At 39.0% G+C, this 26,773-nt stretch overlaps 1 protein-coding gene across 1 annotated transcript in view; it reads right to left on the bottom strand.

The window, feature by feature from the left end:
* The window catches only part of Hml (Hemolectin), a 586,263-nt gene that overhangs the window by 103,466 nt on the left and 456,024 nt on the right, over positions 1 to 26,773 (bottom strand). The window contains exon 75 of the mRNA XM_068226073.1: positions 21,986 to 22,147. Coding sequence (XP_068082174.1) covers positions 21,986 to 22,147 — 162 coding nt within the window. The remainder of the gene's footprint in view (positions 1 to 21,985; positions 22,148 to 26,773) is intronic.

Raw genomic sequence — 26,773 nt, 5'->3', positions numbered from 1 at the left:
CGCTAGGTAATAGACATTTACATTCATATATGTTTGTTCTTTTCTTTTTTAGGTACCGTTCGAGTTACAGGCTTGAAAGTACGCATTTTATTCATCCGAGTAACAGTCTGCAGCACGTGCATTTTTAAGGTATGTTTTCGAACTTTGAGTTGTAAAGATAGCTAGGCTAGCTGATGCACCCGACACTACATTCACATATGTTTGTTCTTTTCTTTTTAGATTCGACCAGAATATTATCATTCGAGTTTCAGGCTTGAATGTACGCATTTTATTTATCCGAGTAACAGTCTGCAGCACATGCATTTTTAAGGTATGTTTTCGAACTTTGAGTTGTAAAGATAGCTAGGCTAACTGATGTACCCTACACTACATTCGTATATGTTTGTTCTTTTCTTTTAGGTACGACCAGAATATTATCATTCGAGTTTCAGGCTTGAACGCACGCATTATTTTCATCCGAGTAACAGTTTGCAGCGCGAAGATTTTAAGGTATGTCTGACCTCTATTCGTTGAAACTTGGTTTCTTCCGAACATCGTAACTTTAAGCTAATCATAAATAGTTGTTCTCTTCAATCCTCATGTTATAGACGAGGTTAAATTTATAATTTCAAACACGCACATAGCTATGTCTGTCCTCAACAGGCTAAAACTTGGTTTCTTCTAAAACATCGTAACTTTAGTCTATTGATAAATAGTCGTTCTCTTCAATCCTCATGCTCTAGACGAGGTTAATTTTATAATTTCAAACACACACATAGCTATGTCTGACCTCAACAGGCTGAAACTTGGTTTCTTCTAAAACATCGTAACTTTAGTCTATTGATAAATAGTTGTTCTCTTCAATCCTCATGTTATAGACGAGGTTAATCTTATAATTTCAAACTCACAGCAATGTCCGGCCTCTATACGTTGAAACTTGGTTTCTTCCGAACATCTTAACTTTAAGCTAATCATAAATAGTTGTTCTCTTCAATCCTCATGCTATAGACGAGGTTAATCTTATAATTTCAAACTCACAGCAATGTCCGACCTCTATACATTGAAACTTGGTTTCTTCCGAACATCGTAACTTTAGTCTATTGATAAATGGTCGTTCTCTTCAATCCTCATGCTATAGACGAGGTTAATTTTATAATTTCAAACACACACATAGCTATGTCTGTCCTCAACAGGCTGAAACTTGGTTTCTTCTAAAACATCGTAACTTTAGTCTATTGATAAATAGTCGTTCTCTTCAATCCTCATGCTATAGAAGAGGTTAATTTTATAATTTCAAACACACACATAGCTATGTCTGACCTCAACAAGCTGAAACTTGGTTTCTTCTAAAACATCGTAACTTTAGTCTATTGATAAATAGTTATTTTCTTTAATCCGCATGCCATAGAAGAGGTTAATCGTATAATTTCAAACTCACAATCATGTCCGACCTCTATAGGTTTAACATCGCAACTTTAGGCTAATTTCTATTGGTTGTTCTCTTTTCAGATGTTCCCCTGCTCGCAGTGCGATGTAACTTTTACAAGACGAGATACCCTTACGCGTCATGTAAAATCGAAACATCGTGAGGCGTCTGATACGTTCACCTGCAAGCAGTGTGAGGCATCGTTTACGAGGGTAGATGCCCTTACGCGACATAAAAAAGTAAAACACCCTAGCATAACATCCGCTTTATGTGAAGTTTGTGGGGTGTATTTCGCTAATGTAGAGCAATACCAGGCTCACTTAGTAGAGGTACATCAAATATCTACTTGCCCTCAGGTAGTAGTAGGGAAAAAGCGTGCAGCTACCGATGTAGCTGTAGAAAGTACTAGTAGTAAAAAACCTAGGAAAAATGAACTTCAAACTATTCACTGCGAGCACTGTAACACCGATGTACCATCTTCGCATTTTCAGGGACACTTACGGAGTAATGCGCATAAAAATAATGCGTGTAGAAGTGGTAGTAACGCAAACATCGAGGAAATTAATACAGCATTTAAAAGTAGGATTGCTAGTTACCGAATTCGCACCAGTCAAAAGTTTCAGAGCACTTCAAACTTTTTAAATTGCGTTCAACCGGATGTACAACAGCTTCTTGCTAAATCTTTGTCCAATCATAGTTTATTTAAAGTTAATTTTGAACTTTTCGCCTTGTACATTAAAAGCACGGATGAATCCGAAATAACGGACATTAAATCATTTAATACGAAGAATTTTGTCATAAGTGAGTCGACTAATTTTGGTGATGTACTTAGGGATGTCTCTAACATTATTTCAACTAAGAACGAGGAATTTCAGGAAAAGGAATCAGGGTGGGCTTTAGTTGAAATAATGTATCTAGAAGTTAACAACAATAAGTACAATCCTATGCGTGGATCTTCGCACATCGAGCTGCCGACATGGATTCAGCAAAGAAAAGCTGTTGTAAACATCCAAAACAATGACGAAGCATGTTTTGCATGGGCGGTGATGTCGGCTTTAAATCCTGTGAAACGGAATGTAGCGAATAGAACATCATCGTATCCACACTATTCAACGCAACTAAATTTCGATAGTATAGAATTTCCTGTGCAGATAAAGGATATTAAGCGCTTTGAGGAACTAAATAACATTAGCATTAATGTGTATGGTGTAGAGAAAAAGTCTGTAGTAGGTCCTCTGTATTATACATGTCATAAGAAGAGTACTCATGATAACTTACTCTATATTGAAAACAGTGAGAACAGCCACTTTTGCTGGATTAAAAATCTGAGTAGACTTGTTGGTAGTCAGTTCTCAAACAGGTGTAACAAAAAGTGGCTATGTGATGGATGCTTGCAATATTTTAGAACTGAAGATCAGTTAACGAAGCATTCCAAGAATGACTGCAATCATGTACGTACAGAGATACCTACTACAGGCAATAATGTTTTAAAATTTACAAATTTTTACAAGCAGATGTGGGTACCGTTCGTGATTTATGCAGACTTTGAAGCCATCCTCACGCCATGCAACACATGCTTACCTAATCCTGACAACTCTTTCACTAATACTACGCACATGCATGTCCCGTATAGCTTCGCGTATTACATCAAGTGTAGTTACGATAGTACGCTTAACAAGTTAGAGCTGTATCGAGGACATGATGCTGCTAAAGTATTTTTAGAAAGACTTGAAAGTGATGCAGTTCGTCTTGGTCGTATTCTAAATAGTAATATTCCTATGAAGCCACTCACCGAAATACAGTTAAATGATCATGAACGTGCTACAAAGTGTAGCATTTGTGATGGGGAATTTTCCGAAAATGACCCGAAAGTTTTTGATCATGATCATTTAACTGGTTTCTACAGATGTGCCGCTCATTATAGCTGTAATCTTAAGTATAGAGTTCCTAAATTTATCCCTGTAATTTTTCATAACTTATCTGGTTACGACTCACATTTCATCATTTCACAATTTGGAGCTTCGGATGAAAAAGTAGATATAATCCCTCAGAATGAAGAGCGGTACATTGCGTTTGCAAAGTCTGTAAAAGTAGATGTTGAGCATTCTATAAAACTGAGATTCCTTGACTCGTTTCGCTTTATGGCGAGTAGCCTCGATAAACTTTCTAGTCATTTACAGCCTGAACAATTTACGGAAATTCGACGCGTTTTTCCCGAAGAAGCGCAGTTTAATATACTTCGGCGTAAGGGTGTTTTTTGTTATGAATATCTTGACTGCTTAGAACGCCTCGAAGAACGTGCCTTACCATCGAAACAATCCTTTTACAGCTCGCTGAATTCAGCGGATATTAGTGATGATGACTATTTACATGCACAACATATCTGGGAGCAGTTCCACATTCAAACGCTAGGTGAATACTCCGATTTATATTTAAAGACAGATGTACTTTTGTTAGCTGATGTTTTTGAAAATGTTCGCTGTGTTTGTAAGAAAACCTACAGCCTTGACCAATGTCAGTATTTTACTGCGCCTGGGTTAAGTTGGGACGCGATGTTAAAATACACGCAGGTGAATTTGAAACTGCTAACTGATATTGATATGGTGCACTTTATAAAATCATCTATTCGAGGCGGTCTAAGTCAGTGCAGCGGGCGGTATTCCAAGGCAAATAATAAGTACATGCCGAGTTTCGATTCTAGTCAGGAATCTCAGTATATCGTTTATCTCGATGCTAATAATCAGTATGGGTGGGCGATGAGTCAGCATCTACCGGTGAGTGGTTTCCGCTGGCTAACGCAGTGCGAAATTGATGCTTTAGAGCTGCACGCCCTAGGCGATGAAGCTGATAAAGGCTATTTCCTCGAAGTTGACTTACAGTATCCTAAAGAGTTACACACTTCTCATAATGACCTACCGTTCTGCCCTGAAAATATGAAGCCCCCGTACATTGCATCAACGACGAAAATGCTAATTGCTAATTTGTGCGATAAATTTAAGTATATCATTCATTACCGAAATTTAAAACAGTGTTTGCAGCATGGTTTGAAGTTATCCAAAATTCATCGCGTACTAGAATTTAATCAGTCACCGTGGCTAAAGCCATATATCGATCTGAACAATAATTTAAGAACGAATGCGGTTAACGAGTTTGAAAAAGATTTCTACAAGCTTATGAATAACAGTGTGTTTGGTAAGACTATGGAAAATGTTGACAAACGCGTTGATGTAAAATTGATTACAAACTGGGAGAATATTAAGAAAAGGTATGGTGCTAACTATTTAATAAGTAAACCAAATTTCCACAGCTGCACCATCATACATGAGAATTTAGTTATTATACAGATGAATCGTGTTAAGGTTAAGTATGACAAACCTACCTACGTCGGCTTTGCAGTACTTGAATTGGCTAAAACACTCATGTATGAATTCCATTACGATTATATGATGAAGAAGTACGCGCATAATGCGCAATTCCTCTACACAGATACCGATTCGTTTATTTATCAAATCAAAACTGATGACTATTACAATGATATAAAGCCAGACTTGGGTAGGTTTGATACAAGTAACTATCCTGTAAATAATCAATATCATCTACCGCTAGTGAACAAAAAGGTTTTAGGTAAAATGAAAGATGAATGTGCTGGGAATATTATCGATTCATTTGTAGGTACTAAATCCAAGTCATATTGCATAAAACTCTTAAATGAATTACAAATAAAGAGATTGAAGGGGGTTAAAAGTATTTCGTTCAGAATCAGCTAAGTTTTGAAAACTATAACAATTGCATTAAAAGTAATCCACCTGTTTTGCATAAGCAAATGTCTGTCATTAGAAGCAAGAAGCACCAGCTGTACACTCATTTAATTAGTAAGGTAGCCCTTAATAGCGATGATTGCAAACGGTTTGTCATTCCAAATTCTACCAACACTCTGGCCTGGGGGCATAGTAGTATTGATCAGTACTACTTTACATAAAGCAGATGTGTGTGTAAACATTATGCTAGAGGTGTGTACTTACGTTACGCTGTCTTACATCACAATTCACTGTACATATTGTAGGGAGAGGTACGCTGAGAGCGTAGTACGGCAAGTTTAAACTTGTACATACAAGAATTGCGTCGAGAAGTACGCGAACATCACTAGGGTAAAATGATTCGAGATAAAACTTGTACATACAAGATGTAAATAAATAATGTAGAATTGGCATATTCTTTTATTTTAGGTTAGGTATTACCTTCCTCCCGCTCCTTATTTGCAAGATAGAGTTTTTGTTTATTGCTCATAGAAGGAAAGCTAGAAAGAAGGTGTTGAGCAGATTCGTAAGTATGTTATTGTCTAGCTCATGTTGAGAAGAGAATTCTTTTTCTTTTTCTAAACAGTGCTTGATTGCAATGCAGTGTTCAACAACATCGAACTATAAACGGTAGTATGTGTTCAAGTCTAAACTTGCAATACTCTTGCTTTTGCAATGCACGTTCGATAGAGATGTAGCTTGATAGAGGAAGAAGAGTAGTTAGTAAGTATGTTGAGAAGATATTTTGTTTTTCTTTCTAAACAGTGCTCGATTCTAGTTATACAATGCAGTGTTCAACAACATCGAACACTAGTATGCAGTTCAAGTTGTAATAAGTTTTGAAGAGTAGTATGTGTGTGTTCAAGTCTAAACATGCATCACTGCGGGTATGCGAGCGGATGACAGCTAACGAAATTGCTCTGCATGAGGGCAGCACGGTGCTCTGTTCATTAAAGATGGCGGATGACAGCTAACGAAATTTCCGGTTTGTTTCCAAACAAGAGCGCGTACAATTTACCACCACCACATTTCAAAGGTAAGTAGCTAAAGAGGGGCAGCACGGTGATTAAAGATGGCGGATGACAGCTGTCAAAAAAGCATGTTGATTTGTTTCCAAACAAGAGCACGTGGAATTTGCCGCCACCACATTTCAACTAAAGATTGCAGCACTGTTCTCTCTGGATTAAAGATGGCGGATGACAGCTGTCAGAAAAGCATATAGGTTTGTAAAGCACGTGGAATTTACCGCCACCACATTTCAAAGGTGAGTAGCTAAAGAGGGGCAGCACGGTGATTAAAGATGGCGGTTGACAGCTGTCAAAAAAGCATGTTGATTTGTTTCCAAACAAGAGCACGTGGAATTTGCCGCCACCACATTTCAACTAACGATTGCAGCACTGTTCTCTCTGGATTAATGATGGCGGATGACAGCTGTCAGAAAAGCATATAGGTTTGTAAAGCACGTGGAATTTACCGCCACCACATTTCAAAGGTAAGTAGCTAAAGAGGGCAGCACGGTGCTCAAAGATGGCTGCTGTCAAAAAGCATTTTTCAAATTATCCGTCACCACATTTCAACTAAAGATTGCAGCACTGTGCTCTATAGATTAAAGATGGTGGATGTCAGCTGCACGTGGATTTGTTTATCTCGCGGTAGTGAGGTTAAGTTGGTAGCACTAAGGTTTAGGTCCGCCAAGATGGCAGCACTGCCGATGACAGGTGACGAATTTGCAGCTACTGCGATAAAGAGGGCAGCACAGTGCTCTGTAGTTTAAAGATGGTGGATGACAGCTGTCAAAAAAGCACGTGGCTTTGTTTACTACGCGCTAGTTAGGTTAAGTTGGCACTACTGAGGTTTAGGTCCGTCAAGATGGCAGTACTGAGGATAGCGATGCGTTGTTGTCTGTCAAAAAGCACGTGGCTGTCAAAAAACACGTGGCTATGTTTACCTCGCGCTAGTTAGGTTAAGTTGGTACCACTGAGGTTTAGGCCCGTCAAGATGGCAGCAGTGAGGTTAGCGATGCGTTGTTGTCGATGACAGCTGTCAAAAAGCACGTGGCTTTGTTTACAAATTCAAATTTCCCTCGGGTGGTGGAGGAGACCTCTGGGAGGCCTCTGGCTGTGGTGGTGGTGGTGGAGGAAGCCTCTAGGAGGCCTCTGGCTGTGGTGGTGGTGGTGGAGGAGGCATCTGGGAGGCCTCTGGCTGTGGTGGTGGTGGAGGTGGCCTCTGGGAGCCCGGTGGCGGTGGCGGCGCCAGAACCATCCAATTATACTACTGATGTGTCAGGGATAGTGTTGCTATGAGGGAACATTTGGAGACGCTACACAGCCACGTGGAGCAAGAATATAATATATACGTGAACACGCGTGCGACAGTTTTCTTTACGAGGTCATTTTCTGTGCTCATTCTGTGGAAAGCGCTACAAGGTGTTCATCTGGTAGTTCATTCTCTGGGAAAATGTAGAGTGCGTTGTGGTATATATGTGTAATCTGGAGCTAATATGTTATTTCTCACAGAACTGATTATTGCTAGATGAAACAGTAGTATTCATTGCTTGTTCATTCTTTGATTCGACATGGCATTCGTCGTTTTTAGATTATGCATTCTGAAGTTGTTTGAACAAATTCACATAGCATAGTGAGGTCATTCTCAGTCTACGTGATTAGAATTGAGGAGCTATGTGACGATGAGATAGCGGCCTCGGTCTAGAAAGCCAAGAATAACGGCCGAGAGGATTCGTCGTCCTGACCACACGACACCTCGTAATCTGCAAGCCTTCGGCCTGGTAGGCCAAGGCCCTTCAAGGGGGTTGGTTTGGTATAGTAAGGTGATTGGAATTTTTTGTATCTCGTGTAGTTATAATACGTGGTAACGTTATTCCATGATGATGGTGTTATTTTGTTCATGTAAATGAGGTTAAGAAAGAGACAGCAGTCTAATCCGTATGAAATCAGCACTTCGAAGCCCGGCCTTCAAAACTATGTACATACATCTGTGGACAAAGGAGACGATTCATGTATATTAATATGGTGTCGTCCCATTTGCGGTCACTTAGGTAGAATACAAAACTAGTTTTTGACGGGTGAGGCATTGTCCCATTTGCGGTCACTCTTATCAGTGGGGATATGGAATTCCCTACTGAAGGACTGGTACAGGCAGACGGCCTTTTAAATAACTGGCGACAACTGCGTGCTAGGATTCGGATGCTGAAACTCATTAAATTAATTATGTTTACCGCTTGAGAACGATGCGTTAATATCGGGACAAGGAGACTAAATAGGATTATCTGTACCTTTTATTTAGGGTTAGCAGATGGTTATGGGTGTAATCAAATGATTTTTGAAATGCAGGACAAAAGCAGGGCGTATTAAACCCGTTAAACTTCTTCAAATTCAAAATAAATGTTTTGCTGTAACACTCTACTTCCTCGACATTGCGACCCTTTTTGGGTTGTGTCTTGATAGCGGATAAGGCAAAAACCGTCCAGATTCCGAACAACTAAATATACCCTGTCCAGATTGCGAACAAGAGATTAGTGTTGACGTAGGATACATAAAACAGGTACAATTTTCAAAACAGTCTCATATGAAATTTTTGTTCTAGTAGTAGTAACATTAACTGCAGTGGCGTATACTGAGGGCTACCAAGGCTATCAGTGAAGCCCAAACCTCAAATGCGAGCGATGGAAATCTAAAGCACATTATATTGTAAGCATCTGACACATTGTTCCATTTGCAAACCTTGAAAGCAATGAGAAAACACGTCGCACGAATTTCTGAGAACAAGGCTTCGGAGACTGATATTGCAGCCCAGACTCTCGTCCCTTCCCATCGACTCGCCTCACGAGGCTTGCTCCTGTCTGGCTACAGGCACGGGGACCGGCGGAGGATAGCTGTGCTAGGCTTCGGTCCGTCAGATCGCCACTGCTGGCTTGCTGCTGTCTACCTACAGGCGCGGCGACTGGCGGAGCATAGCTGTGCTAGGCTTCGGTCCGTCAGATCGCCACTGCTAACTATCACCATGCGTTACTCATCGTATATACTTCCTCACCTCATCCTTCTCTCTTAAATATATAGATAACGGAGTGCTGGTATTTCACTCCCGTTTACTTCTACATCCTTGTAGGAAGACACTGCAGGGCTGCTGTTATAGGAGCAATATAGTTTTCTGTTTATTGGTAGATCTGCTAAAATAAAACGCAATCTTTCAGGTTTAGTGTTCTCTTTTGTTGGTTGGAATCGAACCCGTGATCATGGGTCTGGCACCACCTCTCATCTTCCGACGAAGATAATTAACCATTGAACGATGGGTACGACTGCTGTAAAATTCAACATTGTTATTTAACGGTTATGATGTGTTTTTTTTGCTAGGGGCTTTACGTCGCACCGACACAGATAGGTCTTATGGCGACGATGGGATAGGAAAGGCCTAGTTGGAAGGTGGCGGCCGCGGTCTTAATTAAGGTACAGCCCCAGCATTTGCCTGGTGTGAAAATGGGAAACCACGGAAAACCATTTTCAGGGCTGCCGATAGTGGGATTCGAACCTACTATCTCCCGGATGCAAGCTCACAGCCGCGCGCCTCTACGTGCACGGCCAACTCGCCCGGTATTATGATGTTAATAATAATAATAATAATAATATTAATAATAATAATAATAATAATAAAAATAATAATGGTGCATGACATCTACATAGGCTTGGTAGTGACCTAATAAGGATAAAATGAATGGCGAAGACGTCATAAACACCCAGTTCCCAAGCCAGGGGAATTAACAGTATGAGGGGGTTGATTCTGAAAATTGAACCGGGGCCGTCGGACAAAAGGCAAACATTCTATCCATTTAGCCTCAAAGCTGGACTTCAATTTACTAAACCTTAGGCTACCAACTCGATTGATCAGGTGTTGAGTATTGACGGTGGCAGTAGGTTGTGAAGCAGCCTTGACAACACAGCAGGCAGCTCCGTTGGCTGTTGGCTGCAGCTCAAAATGCTTAACGCTTGATGTTCCCTAAACCAACTATCGAAAATGGGTAGCCTAAGTCTAGTGGTAGCCCACGTCTTGATACCAGCATACGCCACTGATTAACTGGTACATTGGGATGTTTTAGATAACCCAACAATATTTATAAAAATATTTATAAAAATATTTTTCTTATTAAAAATGTTTAATAATTTAGTTTGGGGTAATCTTATGATTTAGAGTATTTTTTTATTGTATAACATAACTAGAGGGGCATTTGTTTATGGTGGATTAGTGAGAGTTCTATTATTAATAGATTATTATTATTATTATTATTATTATTATTATCTTTTTTTGCTACTAGGTCTTATGGTGACGATGGGATAGGAAAGGCCTAGGAGTTGGAAGGATGCGGTCGTGGCCTTAATTAAGGTACAGCCCCAGCATTTGCCTCGTGTGAAAATGGGAAACCACGGAAAATCATCTTCAAGGCTGCCGACAGCCGAACCCTTAAGCTGCCTGTTCCTGGAATTCGGACGAAACGCTACTCGGGCGCTTCGACACCTCAACACGCGCACAGCTATGAAGATAGGTGTATTTGTTAAAATACGCTCCTGTTGTAGACCATTGGCAGCGTCTGTCTTCGGATCCCATGTAAAAATTCTTTGGTGATACATTTAGGGTTACCGAGCGAATTGGCCGTGCGGTTAGAGGCGCGCAGGTGTGAGCTTACATCCGGGAGATAGTGGGTTCGAACCCCAGTGTCAGCAGCCCTGAAGATGGTTTGCCGTGATTTCCCAATTTCATACCAGGCAAATGCTGGGGCTGTACCTTAATTAAGGCCACGTCCGCTTCTTTCCCACTCCTAGCCCTTTCCTATCCCATCGTCACCATAAGACCTATCGGTGTCGGTACGACGTAAAGCAGATCCTAAAAGTAAAATAAGTCTTTCTTTCTTTCTTTCTTTCTTTCCTTCTCTCTTTCTTTATCCGTTTACAGTCCAGGGTTGTTTTTTCCCTCGGACTCAGCGAGGGATCCCACTTCTACCGTCTCAAGGGCAGTGTCCTGGAGAGTGAGACTTTGGGTCAGTGGATACAACTGCGGAGGATGACCAGTACCTCGCCTAGGTGGCCTCACCTCCTATGCTGAACAGAGGCTTGTGGGGGGTGGGGGGGATGGGAAGATTGCAAGGGATAATCAAGGAAGAGGGAAGGAGGCGGCCGTGGCCTTAAGTTAGGTACCATCGCGGCATTTGCCTGGAGGAGAAGTGGGAAACCACGGACAACCACTTTGAGGGTGGTTGAGGAGGGAATCGAACCCCCTCTACTCAGTTGACCTCCGGAGGCTGTGTGGACCCCGTTCCAGCTCTCGTACCAATTTTCAAATTTCGTGGCAGACCAGGGATTCGAACTCGGGCCTCCAGGGGTGGCAACTTACCACACTAACCACTACACCACAGAGGTGGACCATGTAGTGTTTATCCGACATAATTAAAAAAATCAACCATAGATCGCCCTTGAGAGGTTTCTTTACCTTCTGGCAGAGTAATATGTAACGTCAGGATTACACTCAAGCAACCTAATTAGCATCAAATCAGAATGTCTGCGCATGATAGTTGAGACCGTACTACTACTGTTGTTGTTATTATTATTATTATTATTATTATTTATTTATTTATTTATTTATTTATTTATTTATTTATTTATTTATTTTCCTCAAATTGTAGGTACAATTGAGGGACGGTGAATGGCGAAAGGTCTCCCTGCTGCATGGACGTTGGAAAACCCCAACAGGCTGCTGATAACTTTAAAGTGATCGCAAATGGGACACGAACTGGTCTTTCTTCGCATTCCTTTTTTCTTCCGAACTGGAAGTGACCGCAAATGGGACAAATTTTGTTGTGACCGCAAATGGGACTGACCGCAAATGGGACACAACCATTAATATCTAGGGGCTAAGTGAGGCCCCTCACCTACCTTGGGAAATAGTAGTTGGAAGCAGGAAGAACTCAAGGCGCCACTGAAGAGGAAGTGTGTCATTAAGGTTAGGGATGATCCTCTCAAATAAGGGGCATTCAAGTGTAAGAAGGGTCGTCGCACCTATCCTTACTAGATAAAGCAGAATTCCAGTAGCATCAGGCTGTGGCTATCGGAATATTACCTTGAGGTATTTAATACGTGTAAATATGTAAAACAGGATTGAGTGTATCTAAATTGTTGATATATATATAGCTCATCTGTGGTTAGTCAACTTTGGCGACATTATGAGTTTGTTTAAATGGAAAGACGAGGTGATATCATCAGATAATGATTATGGGTGTGGTTTTGTTCTGTTTTGTTTCGGGAGTGAATTCGCATAGTTAAACTTATGGTATATCTTCTTATTGGTGGGGTGAAGACCTAGTAAGCTACCCACATTCATTTTCAGTGTTAAATAGTAGCAGGTAAGGTAATGAAGAAAATTTGGAGCCTCGCCAGCCTATGATCGTCGCCTTGGGAGAAAGAGTTCTTTCATGCTCAACTGAGTTATTTATTTATCTAAATATTTTGTGGATGGAGCCCAATTTCTTCGCCACTTTTGTTATTAACTTCTCTTTTAAAATTCATACAGTAGTTACAACACATCATTGTCAATAGGCATCTGTTTTATTTGTACAGTCATGCTCACACTCCCCTGATGCTCTCCATTAATTTTGAAATAATATCTTAACCAAAAATTGTATTTTGAAAAAGGTACCACAAATTCAAATTCATTACAGCTCAATACTGGTCTATGAAATTCCTCATGCATTCTTGTGATAGGTGACATTTTTATTTAATAATGATGTAGAAGCAATGCAGTAGCAGGATCGATGCAAGCGTAAGTTTACTTTTTTAACATTAAAGATAATATATTGAAGAAATTCTGGATAATCAATCACTCCATTGACAGACTTATATAAGAATATATGTTGGGCTATACCTCTGCGACTTGTTAATGACATGGAATAGAAGACAGTTAACAGATGTTTGTAAGAAAATCTCTCGATATATGATGAAAACTTCTATATTTTATCATGCTAATACCGCAGAAATTTATTTTGTATTTTGTTTATTTTATTAACTGAATTCAAGGAGTGAGTATTCCACACTACACATGCATATTCTAGCATGCTTCTTATGAGAGAACTAAATACAATCTTTATAGAAAACATATCATTAAGTTCTCATCAATTCCTAATCATAAAACCTAACAATTTGTATTATGACTCATTGACAATTATTTCAATATGGGCATTGAAAGAAATGTTGTAATCCATCATATCACCAAGGTCATTCACTACATTAATTAATTCAGTGTAACATTTTACCATTAAGTGAATCATCGAAAGAAGAGAGAAGTTTATTTCTTGAGGTGGTGATCACTGAGCATTTTAAAAAAATTGGCAAGTCTGTTTCTAATGCTCCAATCATACGAATTGTTTATATCAGACTAACGCTTTTCCTGGTGATCATGAGATGAAGTTTGTTTATAAAATTTAAGATCATCGGCAATCATCAGACATTTCGAATATTTAACTTCATCTGGTAATTATTACATACTATCCACTTCATTCCGTATCGATATTGTAATCAAGATAACAATTAAGTAAAAGGTTCCACCTGATCGATACTTTTTTATTATATAGCCTTCGGCTAAATTTTGTCATTAAAAACTTACAGTACATGTTTCGATTGCTTAGCAATCATCATCAGCTGTTTCGCTTAAAGCTTAGGTGGAAAAGCATAAAACATTTCATATTTAAAATTAAAATTTGTTAGTAAGGGACGCTTAAGTGGCGAGGGAGGTTGGGGGGGGGGGTTGTGTTTGTTAGTTAAGATTAAAATTATACAAATTAAAAAACTATTCTAAACTAAAACATCTTTGATTTAATTCGTTGTCACTTGCACTGGTTCATTATTAAGTTCGACAGTTTTCCGTTAATGCTCTTGCACACTTGTCTTGATGGTGTAGTGTTCCTTCTTTTTCTAGACCTTTCTTACTGTCCGGTGGAGAAGATTATGTAGATTGTTGGTCGAAATGTTCAGTTTTCACTTAGTTGGATAGTTTGGAATACGACCTGTAACCGGCAGGAAAATATAACTATTAATTAAAAATTGTTTGAGGGTATGTTGCCTAAAGAAATTGTTTGAATAATAATAATGTTATTTGTTTTATGTCCCACTAACAACACTTTTATGGTTTTCGGAGACGCCGAGGTGCCGGAATTTAATCCCGCAGGAGTTCTTTTACGTGCCAGTAAATCTACCGACACGAGGCTGACGTATTTGAGCACCTTCAAATACCACCGGACTGAGTCAGGATCGAACCTGCCATGTTGGGGTCAGAAGGCCAGCGCCTTAACCGTCTGAGCCACTCAGCCCGGCAGAAATTGTTTGCATTTTAAAGTGAAACTGTAAAGATTAAAACTTACCCCTATCCAATTATTCGTTGTACGAATTTTATTCGGGATTTAAGTTGGGAAGTTAGGTGTACGACCTGTAACCGGTGGAGAAAACGTGTTTGTTAATTGAGAATACCTGGAGATGTGTTTTCTAAAGGAATTATTTATACTGTGAAAAAATTTAAACTTACCCCTATCCAATTCGTTCTTGTTCCGATGTTTACGATGTTTACGATGTTTACGATGTTTACGAGTTTGTCTCTGCAGTCCTCGACCTTGTGTAGTAGCTGTGTGATGAGGACGTTTTGCTGGCTTGATTTGGAGGGGGAAGGGGAAGTGAAGGCGTGTCGTCATTTGTTGTCACGAGCAGGGGGTTGGCTTCTATTTGTGACGTAGCTGCTTTGTGATTGCTTCCTACTTTCGCTGGGCGTATTCGATTGCCTTCTAATAATTCCATGTATCTCAATATGTGTTCAAACAAGGGGTTTCTTTGTTCGTTCGTTTCATTTAAATTTTTATCCTTATTACACAATTTATCCAGAAATATATGTATACTTTCCAAATTATTCATTAGTCTTCCTTTATTTAATCTTCTGATGATTGCAAGGTCCTGATTGATATTTGTAAATTTGTGGCCTGTTTCTTTCATATGTTCGCCCATTGCTGAAAACCTCCTGTGTTTTTCCGCATTAACGTGTTCCTGGTATCTAAATGCAAAGTTGCGTCCGGATTGCCCGACGTATGTGGCCTGACATTGATTACATGTTAACTTGTAAATTCCTAAATTTTGAAACTTTTCTTCACTATTCTCATTGACTCTGTTATGATTGAAGAACCTGTGTCTAGTATTGTTATTCGTTGAAAACGCTATCTCAATGTCGTGGTTCCAAAACAAGTTAGTGATTGCATAAATGTTCGGATTATTAAAAGTGAACTTCACGTATGTTTTTGGTTCGTTCTGTTTGTTTAGTTAAACTCGTTTGCTGTTTATATTTGCGTTTGGTGATTAGCCCATAAATCATTTTTAAATTAAAGCCATTTAGGAGGGCTTGTTGTCGAATGATAGTTAGTTCTTTATTCCTCTCTTTATCGGTTAACGGAATTTCGAAGGCTCTATTAACAAAGCTATGATAAGTGGATTTTTTCTGTGAATCAGGATGTAAGGAGTTATTATGAATCGTGGTTGGAGTGAATGTTGGTTTTCTGTGTATCCCGAAGTAAAATAACAACACATAATAGTAAAATAATAAAGTATCGATCAGGTGGAACCTTTTACTTAATTGTTATCTTCATCTGTTAAGTCATTATTATACAACATGAAGAATATAGGGCCAATATTATACTTCTGGGTCACTCCAGAATTAATATGAAAATTGAATGATGAACATTGACTATTTATAACATATTGTTGTCTTGATGACAGATAAGAGATCAAATGTAACATATCTAGAGCTGGACCAAAATTTGGTAATTTTTCTAAGAGTACATCATGGTCATTTTTGTCGAAAGCCTTTGCAAAATCAGTACAAATTACATCAGCAGGAATCTTCATTTACTGAAATGGTAAAATCTTGTATAAAATGAACTAAATTAGTAGTAATAGATCGTCCAGGGTAGGAACCGTGCTGTGAGTCAGAAATTTGGCACTTTACATGATAAATTAACCTAACATACAACATCTGTTCAAAAATTTCTGCAGGGGCACATATCATTGTAATTTGTCAATAATTTTCAATATTTGAGAGATCTCCGGTCTTTAAAACCGGACGCACTCTAATTAGTTTCCACATATCAGGAAATACTTGAACCTTGATAATGAGATTGTATATGAGGCACAATGGAAACTTCAATACGTTTGCTGATCCCTTGATTACGTACAGCGGTACATTATTCGAACCAGAGGACTTACTTAGCTTTAAATTAGCAACTGCTTAATTGTATTCATCATGTGTTATAATAACTGCCCATAATCAACTTTGTGTGACTATACATTTTGGTTCGGGCATAGAATATGAGGAAGGCTGAATCCTATAGGCACTTCGGAAATAACAAGTAAATCACCAAGCAAGTTGGCCGTGAGGTTAGGGGTAAGCAGCTGTGAGCTTGCATTCGGGAGATAGTGGGTTCGAACCCCTAAGTCGGCAGCCCTGAAGATGGTTTTCGTGGTTTCCCCATTTTCACACCAGGCAAGTGCTGGGACTGTACCTTAATTAAGGCCACAGTCGCTTCTTTCCCACTCCTAGCCTTTTCCTATACTATCTTCACTATAAGACCTATCTGTGTCGATGCGACGTAAAGCAAATAGCAAAGAATAAAAAAGCACCAGGTAAATCCATCTGCTATTTCCTTATACATAGAGAGATGGTTACCATTCAGGGTCATTTATTGTGGAAATACATTGCTTTGCTATATGTGTTTTAAAAAATTCCAGAACAATTTAGAATAGCTTTCAGTATTATTCAGAAATGTGCTGGCTATATGCTCTTGATATTAGTGTCCTGGAATCCTTTCTTAATTGGCTGTACATAAGTAGACTATACTTAGAATGTTTCATGTATTTTTTGTGGTAGTTTTTATATTTCAAAGACTTAATTATACCTGTAGTAAACCAAGGCAGATGCTCTCTCTTTTTATATACGGTCCTTTTAGGAACAAATGCTAGCAATATCTAATTAATAACTCCATAAAATAACTTACAGATTCATTAAAGTTTGTACAACACTCTAATCTACTTCAATTAACTTCGTAATGATATACAAAGTATAGACATGATTCTGTATATGCTTTTGGGCTTATGCCGTGTCAAGAAAATAAGGTGAAATTTTGAACGTTTCGCAAAAAACTGTGCTCTGCGTCCTCAGAAGAAATCTTGACTGACCATGAGAAAGGCTTCTTAAACAACGACACTTTGAAATTTTGAACGTTATACTAGAAGTGGAAATGGTACGTTCATTTGCCACCAGATGGCCCCCAAGGACGTGGCACAATGCTAGCGTTCAAAGCGGAAGCTGACTAACCCTCACAATCAGACTAAGCGGTTCGCATAACGTGTTTTGCGTAACATATGACATAGACAGGTGTAAGATATAGACACAAGCCTGGAATAAAACATCTGGTGACGAGGAACGTACGAATTTGGAAAAAACACCGAGATGAAATAACAATAGTGAAGGGGGCAGGGAAGGGAACTACCTACGTAAATTTTTAATGGCTGGCAACCAGGTGTTACTTAATTGATTGCCGGTGTCCTTGTAGAAATTGTTAGGATTTCTACGTATTTCCACAGCTTCCCGTATAGAGAGATTGAAATCACCTACAATAATTGTAATATGGTTTTGCATGTTATCAACGCTTTCTGCTATAGAGAAGTAATGTTCGTGAGTTTCAACGCAAGTATTCGGAGGGAAATAGACTGTTACAATGAAATATGTTTTTCCATGCAGTATTAATTTAGGATATACACATTATGTGTTTCAGTGCCAGTTTGTCTTGATTCAATTAATACATTGTAGTTGTTAGCAAGGATATCCGTATATAGCCGAGAGGATTCGTCGTGCTGACCATACGACACCTCGTAATCTGCAGGCCTTCGGGCTGAGCAGCGGTAGTTTGGTGGGCCAAGGCCCTTTAGGACTGTAGTGCCATAGGGTTAGATATACCCGTACATATCTCACTTACCTTGGCATTCCTCTCACATTTTGATAATAAGAAACAAAAAGTATTTTCTTTACTATTCATCCTCCTTAAACCAAAGCCCTAACATCCTCAACCAATCTCAAGGTATCTATACGAGATTATATATTAGTCACAATGGAAACCTCAATACCTTTGACGATCCTTTGATTACGTACCTGCTGAATGTATCCATAAATATGCAATGTTCACTTATTTTATAACTTTCCTAGCCCCATTGAATACGATTTTTTCTCTTTAAAGAAAGTCCACGGTTGACAAAGATAGGTCCCCAAATGTAATTCCAGTATCATTACAACTAAGATTTATCTCAACCTTACGTTTCTGAAGAAACATATCTGTATCAACATGTATCACAAATTTTACAACTTGGTTAGCTGGCTTCTTCAACCTATGACAGGCATCAATCATGTCGTCAGTAATAAGTTATTAATGTCAAGAGGGCGATCAACGTCTTTAATACTGTAACATAAAAGTAGTGGTATGATGATAAACGGGGTTAACAGTCAGGTTGTGAGTTTAACAAATAGGAAAAATCCTCTCAGTTTTCACTACTGCGTTGATGGGGTGTAAATTCTTTATGGGAATCACTGTAAGTACCTAGGCGTAATTATAAGGAAAGATCTTCATTGGGGTAATCACAAAATTGGGATTGTAAATAAAGTGTACAGATCTCTGGACGTGGTTATGAAGGTATTTAGGGACTGTAGTAAGCATGTAAGGAGAGGGCATATTCTGGTAAGACCCCAACTAGAGTATGGTTCTGGTGTATGGGACCCTCACCAGGATTACTTGATTCAAGAATTGGATAAATCCAAAGAAAAGCAGCTCGATTTGTTCTGGGTGATTTCGGACAAAAGAGTAACGTTACGAAAATGTTGCAAGGTTTGGGCTGGGAAGACTTGGGAGAAAGGAGACGAGGTACTCGACTAAGTGGTATGTTCGGAGCCGTCTGTGGAGAGACGGCGTGAAATGACATTAGTAGACGAATACATTTGAGTGATGTCTTTGAACGTAGGAAAGATCACAATATGAAATAAAGTTGTAATTCAAGGGGACAAATTCTGGTAACTATTCGATTATAGGAAGGGGAGTTCGGGATTGGAATAACTTGCCAAGGGAGATGTTCAATAAATTTCCAATTACTTTGCAATCATTTAAGAAAAGGCTAGGAAAACAACAGATGGGGGAATCTGCCACCTGGGCGACTGCCCTAAATGCAGATCAGTAGTGATTGATTGTAGATTCTTTTTTCCTTTCTGGGAATATCAAAGATCTCCAAAGGGCTACGCCAATCATATTGCTCTAAATGGTTTAGCTTTAGATTTAAGTCAATAATTTGTTCCTTTAAAGCAGAAGTTTCACCCATTAGTCCTTCAATTCTCGCCACACAGGCCTTATGTTCCTCCACTTGACTCTTCAGAAGTTTTGACGTATTATGCAGTTTTTATGACCTATATCAAGAAATTGACCGAGATTCTTCTCAATATCCCTGTGCTATTGTTGAAGACCTTCTTGGCTAATGGTCAACAACAACATGTATACCTCGCTTAATGATGGAGTGTTCTCAGATTATCCCTCGACTCCATCCTATATAGCCTTTCCCGCCGGGCTTTCATACAATCCTTACAGCGGCATGCTTCATCAGCAGAATGGAGATACTTCACTTCATTCTCTTTCATATATGCACATTCATAATGAAATATATTACAACAATCAGTGCACTGAATTTTTTAATTAATCTCAAGTCGTGTCACTGGCTTTAAGTAAACACAACACGTACTCAACTTTATCAGAGGAAATATTCGTGCCTGGTTTATGAAAAGTGCAAAATATGATGTTGGGAGTAGTAAGCGACTGTCAATATTGAAGATTAGCAGTACCGTTCCTAGACTGTTGACGGCAGAAGTTTGTTGAGTAACTATCAGTCATAAACTTTTATTGTTGAAATGTTGAAGTTAGGAGTATTTACAAAACCACATCTTGGAACTTGCTGTAGTAAACGAACAGCATACTAATAGTCAATTTCCGAACAAACAAACACAGAAAGATCAGAACATTTCTAAGTGCTCACAGTTAAAATACTTCACATTCATAGAATGCCAAACACCACATAAACAAGCGAAATCACCTAACTGTATCAGAGCACAAGTCGTGGCATCCCTAGCACACCATCGCCAACTTATGGCATAAAACTATAGTAAAATTAGGTTCTTCGGAAGTATAAGCATGTTTGTTCAGTTTAATAAAATAAAACTATGAACCACTTACGGAAGCCAACGAAATGGGACTTATGATATGGTCGAATAGATGTTTGGGGCAAAATAGCATTTTCAAAATTGTCGTGCTGTACAATATGATGGTTAGATATAACGTTTTTACTCAGAATGAGCAGAAGTTTCTGTGTTCAGTGCATAACTGCTATGCGATAGGATCTTTGCCCTAACTGAGAAATGGAATTCTGTATGTAAAGTGTACATACCAGACCAATTGAAATACATTACCGCAGAGGCAAGGCTTAGAAACCCTTTCCAAACCACATAACTTTGCGACGGTGATTACTTCGTAGAACTTGAACCACTGAAATGTCCAGGAGTGAGATTTCAAGTAAGGAAACCGAAATAATCTGAAGATGGTTCAACAGCAGTAAATGTTCGCAAGTCACACAATAACCTCCTGTCTTGGGACAAGCTAGGAATGCAACGCATAATTTTGTATAATAACGACCGCATTGTCTTCCAATGCTTACTAAATTAGTCGTCCCTAATCTACTTAAACCTGATGAGAAGGGACTTACTGAAAATGAGTGAACAGATTTCCGTAGAATAAAGAGAATTCTACAAGAGGTTAGAATAAAAGTACCCAAAAATTCCAGATGTTATGCCTAAACTGTTGATTACTCTCTTTCAGAGACAATAAAGGAAATAAAATGATTGCTTACCTACTAGTAGTTAGTTTCTCTTGCAGGTTGATATATGTACCTAAAATCCTTATTCTTTGATTCTTAATACAAATATTTTTCTATTGTAGTTGATGAAACCATATTGTTCAATATTCCTTTTAGTGTATATATGGTATTGCTTTTGTTCAAATAAACATAACGTTACATGATCCATCAATGAATTATCTTCTTTATCTCTCCTGGAAAATTTCGTTTTGTACCATGGACCTTGATCGCTAAAATTAACTATTGTATAAAAAGTAAAATATTATAAAATAGCCTCTGACACTAAAGAGTTCATATTTAATTTACACAAGCTGAGAATTCCTTTATAATGCATTTCATTTATCTGGATTACGGTAGGAATTATTACAGCATTCTAATGTCTGTTACTCAGTCTGAGGAGACTGATAACTAGCACATGATCGCAATAGTTATTTTCATCGTTTATCCTTGCCTCGTCAACAAGGGTACCAGTTCTTATGTCAGGTAGCTTCGCAATTGTCTTCTAGAGGCTGTATCTGTGCTGTCTTAATTAACTTAACAATCGTTGGTTTCACATATTGATTCGAATCTTAAATCTGTGTGACAGGTGATGATGCTCTCTCTTAGATCCAAGAGGCTCTCAAATCATTCATATTTATATGAATCACTTCCTTTTATAATATCTCTCTTTTAAGTAAAATGTTTTAGCTTTGAAACTTTTCAATTGTTACCCCTGTAATTGTGCAGTACCTTATTAATGTATTTCTGTTTACACGTACCTGACCTGAAGTATCATTCAAACATGTGTAATCTGTGCAGCCATCTGAAGATTTCCATGTAGATCCAGCGTCGTAAAGTTGACCATCGTGCACGCAAGCTACCTGTTTACAGTAGCCACAACATAGAGGTGATCCCGGTGGAGGAGGAATGTACTGCCAACCCTACAGTAAAAAGAACATATATTATAAATTCTTTGGGTGTCGGGAGAAAACACAGAAGTCAAAAAATCTCATTCTTTGTTTATTTCATCTATGTGATCTCTAGGGTCGAGCTCACAATGTGGTAAAATTGCATATGCCAGTCTGGCTTCTTAAGAAGACATATAACAGAAAAACACAGTCACCTATTTCAGAACTGCGCAGATATGGTGAGAAAGTACGACTGTGTCAACTCATGCTATTGTGCTTATTTTCTTGAGCATGTCTTGAAAAATTTCAAACTCTAATTTCAAACTCTACCAAGACATAAGAGAGACCCCCGTTTCTAAGAAGCATTACGCAAATGACTTCCACAAAATGAAATTGAAATTCAAGAAACCTCATCTAGATACATGCCACAGGTGAGTAACGTTGCAAGCGGTGACAGAAGTATCTGATTATCCAGATAGAGGACTTACAACGCTTCTAGAACGGGACAAACACCACTTCGAACAAGAAAAAGCATATGATCAGAAGAAAAAATGGTAAGTTAAAAGCGGCAGAAAACAATAATATGAAGCGTTTTCGCTTGATCTACAGCAGTGTTTTCCAACACCTGCTGTGAATTCATCAATAGTATTTTATAAGCGGTTGTTATGGACTTTTAACTTTACAGTTCACAACAATGTTACTGGGAAAGTACACATTATATGTGGCATGAAGCTGCTGCAGGTCGAGGTGCCAATTAGGTTGCTTCTTGTTCATATATACACCTTACAGGACTTCTTTTCACGTGGACCCACAAGAAGAAATCAAGTGGGGTGAGATCAGGTTAACGAGCGGGTGCACGGAACAGGACCTCCTTTTCCTATCCACTTTGCAGGGAATGTCTCATCTGATACATGTGGAGGTCAGAATAAAATTCACACGTAAAAGCCGTTTACTGAAGTATATCAAGAAGTACGAAGCATCCTCGTTATTAAAAAATGTGTCTCCTGAAAAGCAGCACTTTTTGACCTACATGCCTTTTACTGCCACCCAGAGAATTTGTCGGTAAAACAGAGCATGGGAGTCTGTTTCAAAAGAGGGTTACATGAAGAATTAAGCAAAACATTCTACTCTAAAAGGTGTCCCAGTGTCCTGTGTGTAATTATATCAAACATTTGGCGAGGAATATCACATATTCAATTCTATCCTATCTTCTCTCCTACTCGTTTATATTATTTACGTACAGAGTGTATCCATGATGATGTTACAAACATTCGGGGATGATGGAGGACGGCAAATGGATCAATTTGATATAAAGAACCTGCAATCAGCACTCGAGCAGTTGCACGTGAAATTAATGTTTCGTATATGGCTGTGTGGCGAGTATTACGTGAAATGCAGCTAAACCCCTACCACCCATAGAAACTGCAGGCTTTGCGTCCTGTTGACTTCGCACCTCAAGTCGTGTTGAGCCGATGGGTCTTGCAGCGCCTAACAGTCGATCCTCACTTCCCTACGTATGCGCTTTTCACAGATGAAGCCTGTTTCACCACAGACGGAATGCTAAATAGTCACAATAGTCATGTTTTGGCCGAAGAGAATCCCCACGCTACAGTTGTGAAGAGCCATCAGCACAAACTTTCAGTCAACGTGTGGGCAGGCATAGTCATTGTTTACGTGGTAGGCCCGTTTCTTCTTCCACACCGCCTAAATGCAGCAGTGTACACAGTGATGCTCAGGGATGTACTACCCACGTTCCTGGAATACATCCCACTTGCACTTCGTCAACGAAGTGGTTCCAACATGATGGAGCCCCACGTCAATTCTTGAACCTCTGGATGAGACATTCCCTGCAAAGTGGATAGGAAAAGGAGGTCCTGTTCCGTGCACCCGCTCGTTAACCTGATCTCACCCCACTTGATTTCTTCTTGTGGGTCCACGTGAAAAGCCTTATGTTTGAGACACCTATCGAGACTGAAGTGGATCTTTTGGCAAGAATTCTCGCTGCCTGCGATGCTGTTCAGACAACACCGGGGATATTCGAACTGGTACGACAGAACATTGTGCTACGATGCCATGCCTGCATTGATGCAGGTGGGCGCAATTTCGAACATTTGTTGTAAATGGAACAGCTTGTGAAACGGTAAACGGACTTAAATGAGTAGAATTTTGCTTAACTTTTGACTCGATTGTTTCCAGTATGTGGTTCCTTATCTCAAATTGATGCTTTGCCGTCCTCCATCATCCCTGAAAGTTTATAACATCATCGCGGATACACTCTGTATATCACCTTTGCACATTTTACAATATTTGCCTTTTGTCGATTATTCTGGAGTGATTTTTTTACCACTGCTATTTCGCTAGAATTCAAGTTAACTTGAGAATTTTTGATCTGTCGACATGTTATGTCATATGCCATATACCTCTTTCTTGTAATTTATACTTCACTGCGCATGCTTGTTATTTACTTTACATGAATACATTCTAGTTATTTCTTTATTCGATGTATATACGCACTGAAGGTACTTTTGAATTTATGTAAGATTTAATCAGGTGATGATATAGGTGGATTACGGTGTATGGTAACATACACAGCATATATTCCTCAGTGCAGAGTGTACCGACGGTGGTAAGATATACTCAATATAAACTATACTCTTAAAAGCATATGATCTTAGAAGTAGCAAGCAATGCCACGATTGGTGTTCCATGCGTCTGCTTGACGCAATTCTGCAACACTTCTTATAGTTCTGACTTAACACGCAACTACACATCATATTAATGTCTGATGGAGAAAATTTCGGGCCATGCTGCCTGCAAGGAATGACGTTGAATAACTCGCAGAAAATGCAAAATGACATGAGCGAGAATTATCCTACTGGAATAGTACATTGCCTTCATGTAGGAAGCGTGGCAGCAAAACGGGTCTAATAATGACCTGGAATGGTCTGGGCGGGTCAATATTACCTCTGTAATCACTAGGCGTGAGTGAAAGTTGTCAAATCCTTCACTAACGAAATAGCCTTTGTTGTGGGTGAACACGCTCTCAATGATGTCATCCCCAGGGTCTGCATTGCACACAGAGAGGAACATCGTTTGTATGAAAGCAAAATTTGCTCGCATCAATTAATTCTTCATAGTGCAGAGTGCATCTCTACAGAGCCAGGCACGCTACAAGACAAAGTGCAGCTCTGAACCATGTATTCCATAGCTTTATCGCACTTTCCATTATCAATAACACCGAGCAGTCATATTCCTTTTTATCACATAAATGTAGGCTTAGTGCAATTCTTGTGCTCCTGTAGTTGCAATACTCTTTGAATATCCGCTCAATGTACACGCATGATGACTCCGTTGTGCACACTGTACTCTGGATTTGCAACTTTCCCTCTCAGAAACTGTCTCTTTACAGAGACACCACTCTGTATTCTGTTTAAAAAAGTACATTTCTTATTAAATGAACATTTTATTATAGCAGCAGGCTTAATTCACTTTTTACATCACTAATAACCCAAAGAATGTCTACTCTTGACTTAATTGTCCGTTATCACTTATCTTCACTCATTTCCATAACATCTACACTCTACCTACTATACAGAAGGTCGTTCGGGATCTCTGAGGAGAAGATTTGAAGGATAATTAGCTTATGGAAAGACATATCTCCACCAACGATCATGCTCAATTGGAAAGCCAGCATTTCTAGCTAAAGCCCGACAACGTTTTCCATTGCAGCGAAGTTTTTCGCAGAGCTAGCATGTCCATCTTATCCCACTCCTCCTGACAGGCTTTCCAGAGGCCATTGATAGTGCGTGGACGCCTATTTCTGAAGGTCCTTTTAGGTGTTCAAATGCACAGAAGTCCATGGCTGACTCATTGGGTGCCTTCACCGGAATGCCAGTAGAATGAATTGCACAGATTCCACTTTCCAACTCCATTGTTTTTGGGTAATTATGTTTTAACCTTACTTTATTATAACTTGCAATGTTAAGCTTGTGGTAAGCTCAGCCCATAGTTTTGTAAGCCATAGTGTTAAGTACTGGAAATAATTAAGTTGTGTATGAGAATGTATATGATGATGCTGGATTTAGAATGTTAAACTAGTAGTATTTTTGTCATATTTTTTTCCCATGGAATTGTTCTTTGTACTCGTATTGTTGTAGTTGTGAGGTAGTTATGTTTTAACTTTACTTTATTATCACTTGTAGTGTTAAGCTAGTAGTAAACTCAGCCTATAGTATTGTAATCCGTAGTGTTGAGCACTGGCAATACTTAAGTTGTGTGTGAATTTGTATATGATGATGCTGGATTTATAATGTTAAACTAGTAGTATTTCTTGTAATATTTTCTTTCCATGGAATTGCTAGTTGTACTAGTTTGTTTGTTTGCTTGTTTGTTGTTGGGTAATTATGTTAACTTTGTTGTTACACTGCTGTAAGTGACCATTGCCACCGGGATATTTCCCATTTGCGATGTATTTGTTAATAATAATAATAATAATAATAATAATAATAATAATAATAATAATAATAATAATAATAATAATAATAATCTCAAATAACGGACGAGTCGAACGAGAGCTGTGGCTGGATTATCTTGATGTACCCGTACCTGATTTTTCGCCCTCCCATACAGTGCTGGGATATCTGTGTTGTAAATGGGTGT

Source organism: Anabrus simplex, chromosome 2 (genome assembly GCF_040414725.1).
Source record: "Anabrus simplex isolate iqAnaSimp1 chromosome 2, ASM4041472v1, whole genome shotgun sequence".
Lineage (NCBI taxonomy): Eukaryota > Metazoa > Arthropoda > Insecta > Orthoptera > Tettigoniidae > Anabrus > Anabrus simplex.
This window is presented reverse-complemented; position numbering and strand designations above follow the sequence as displayed.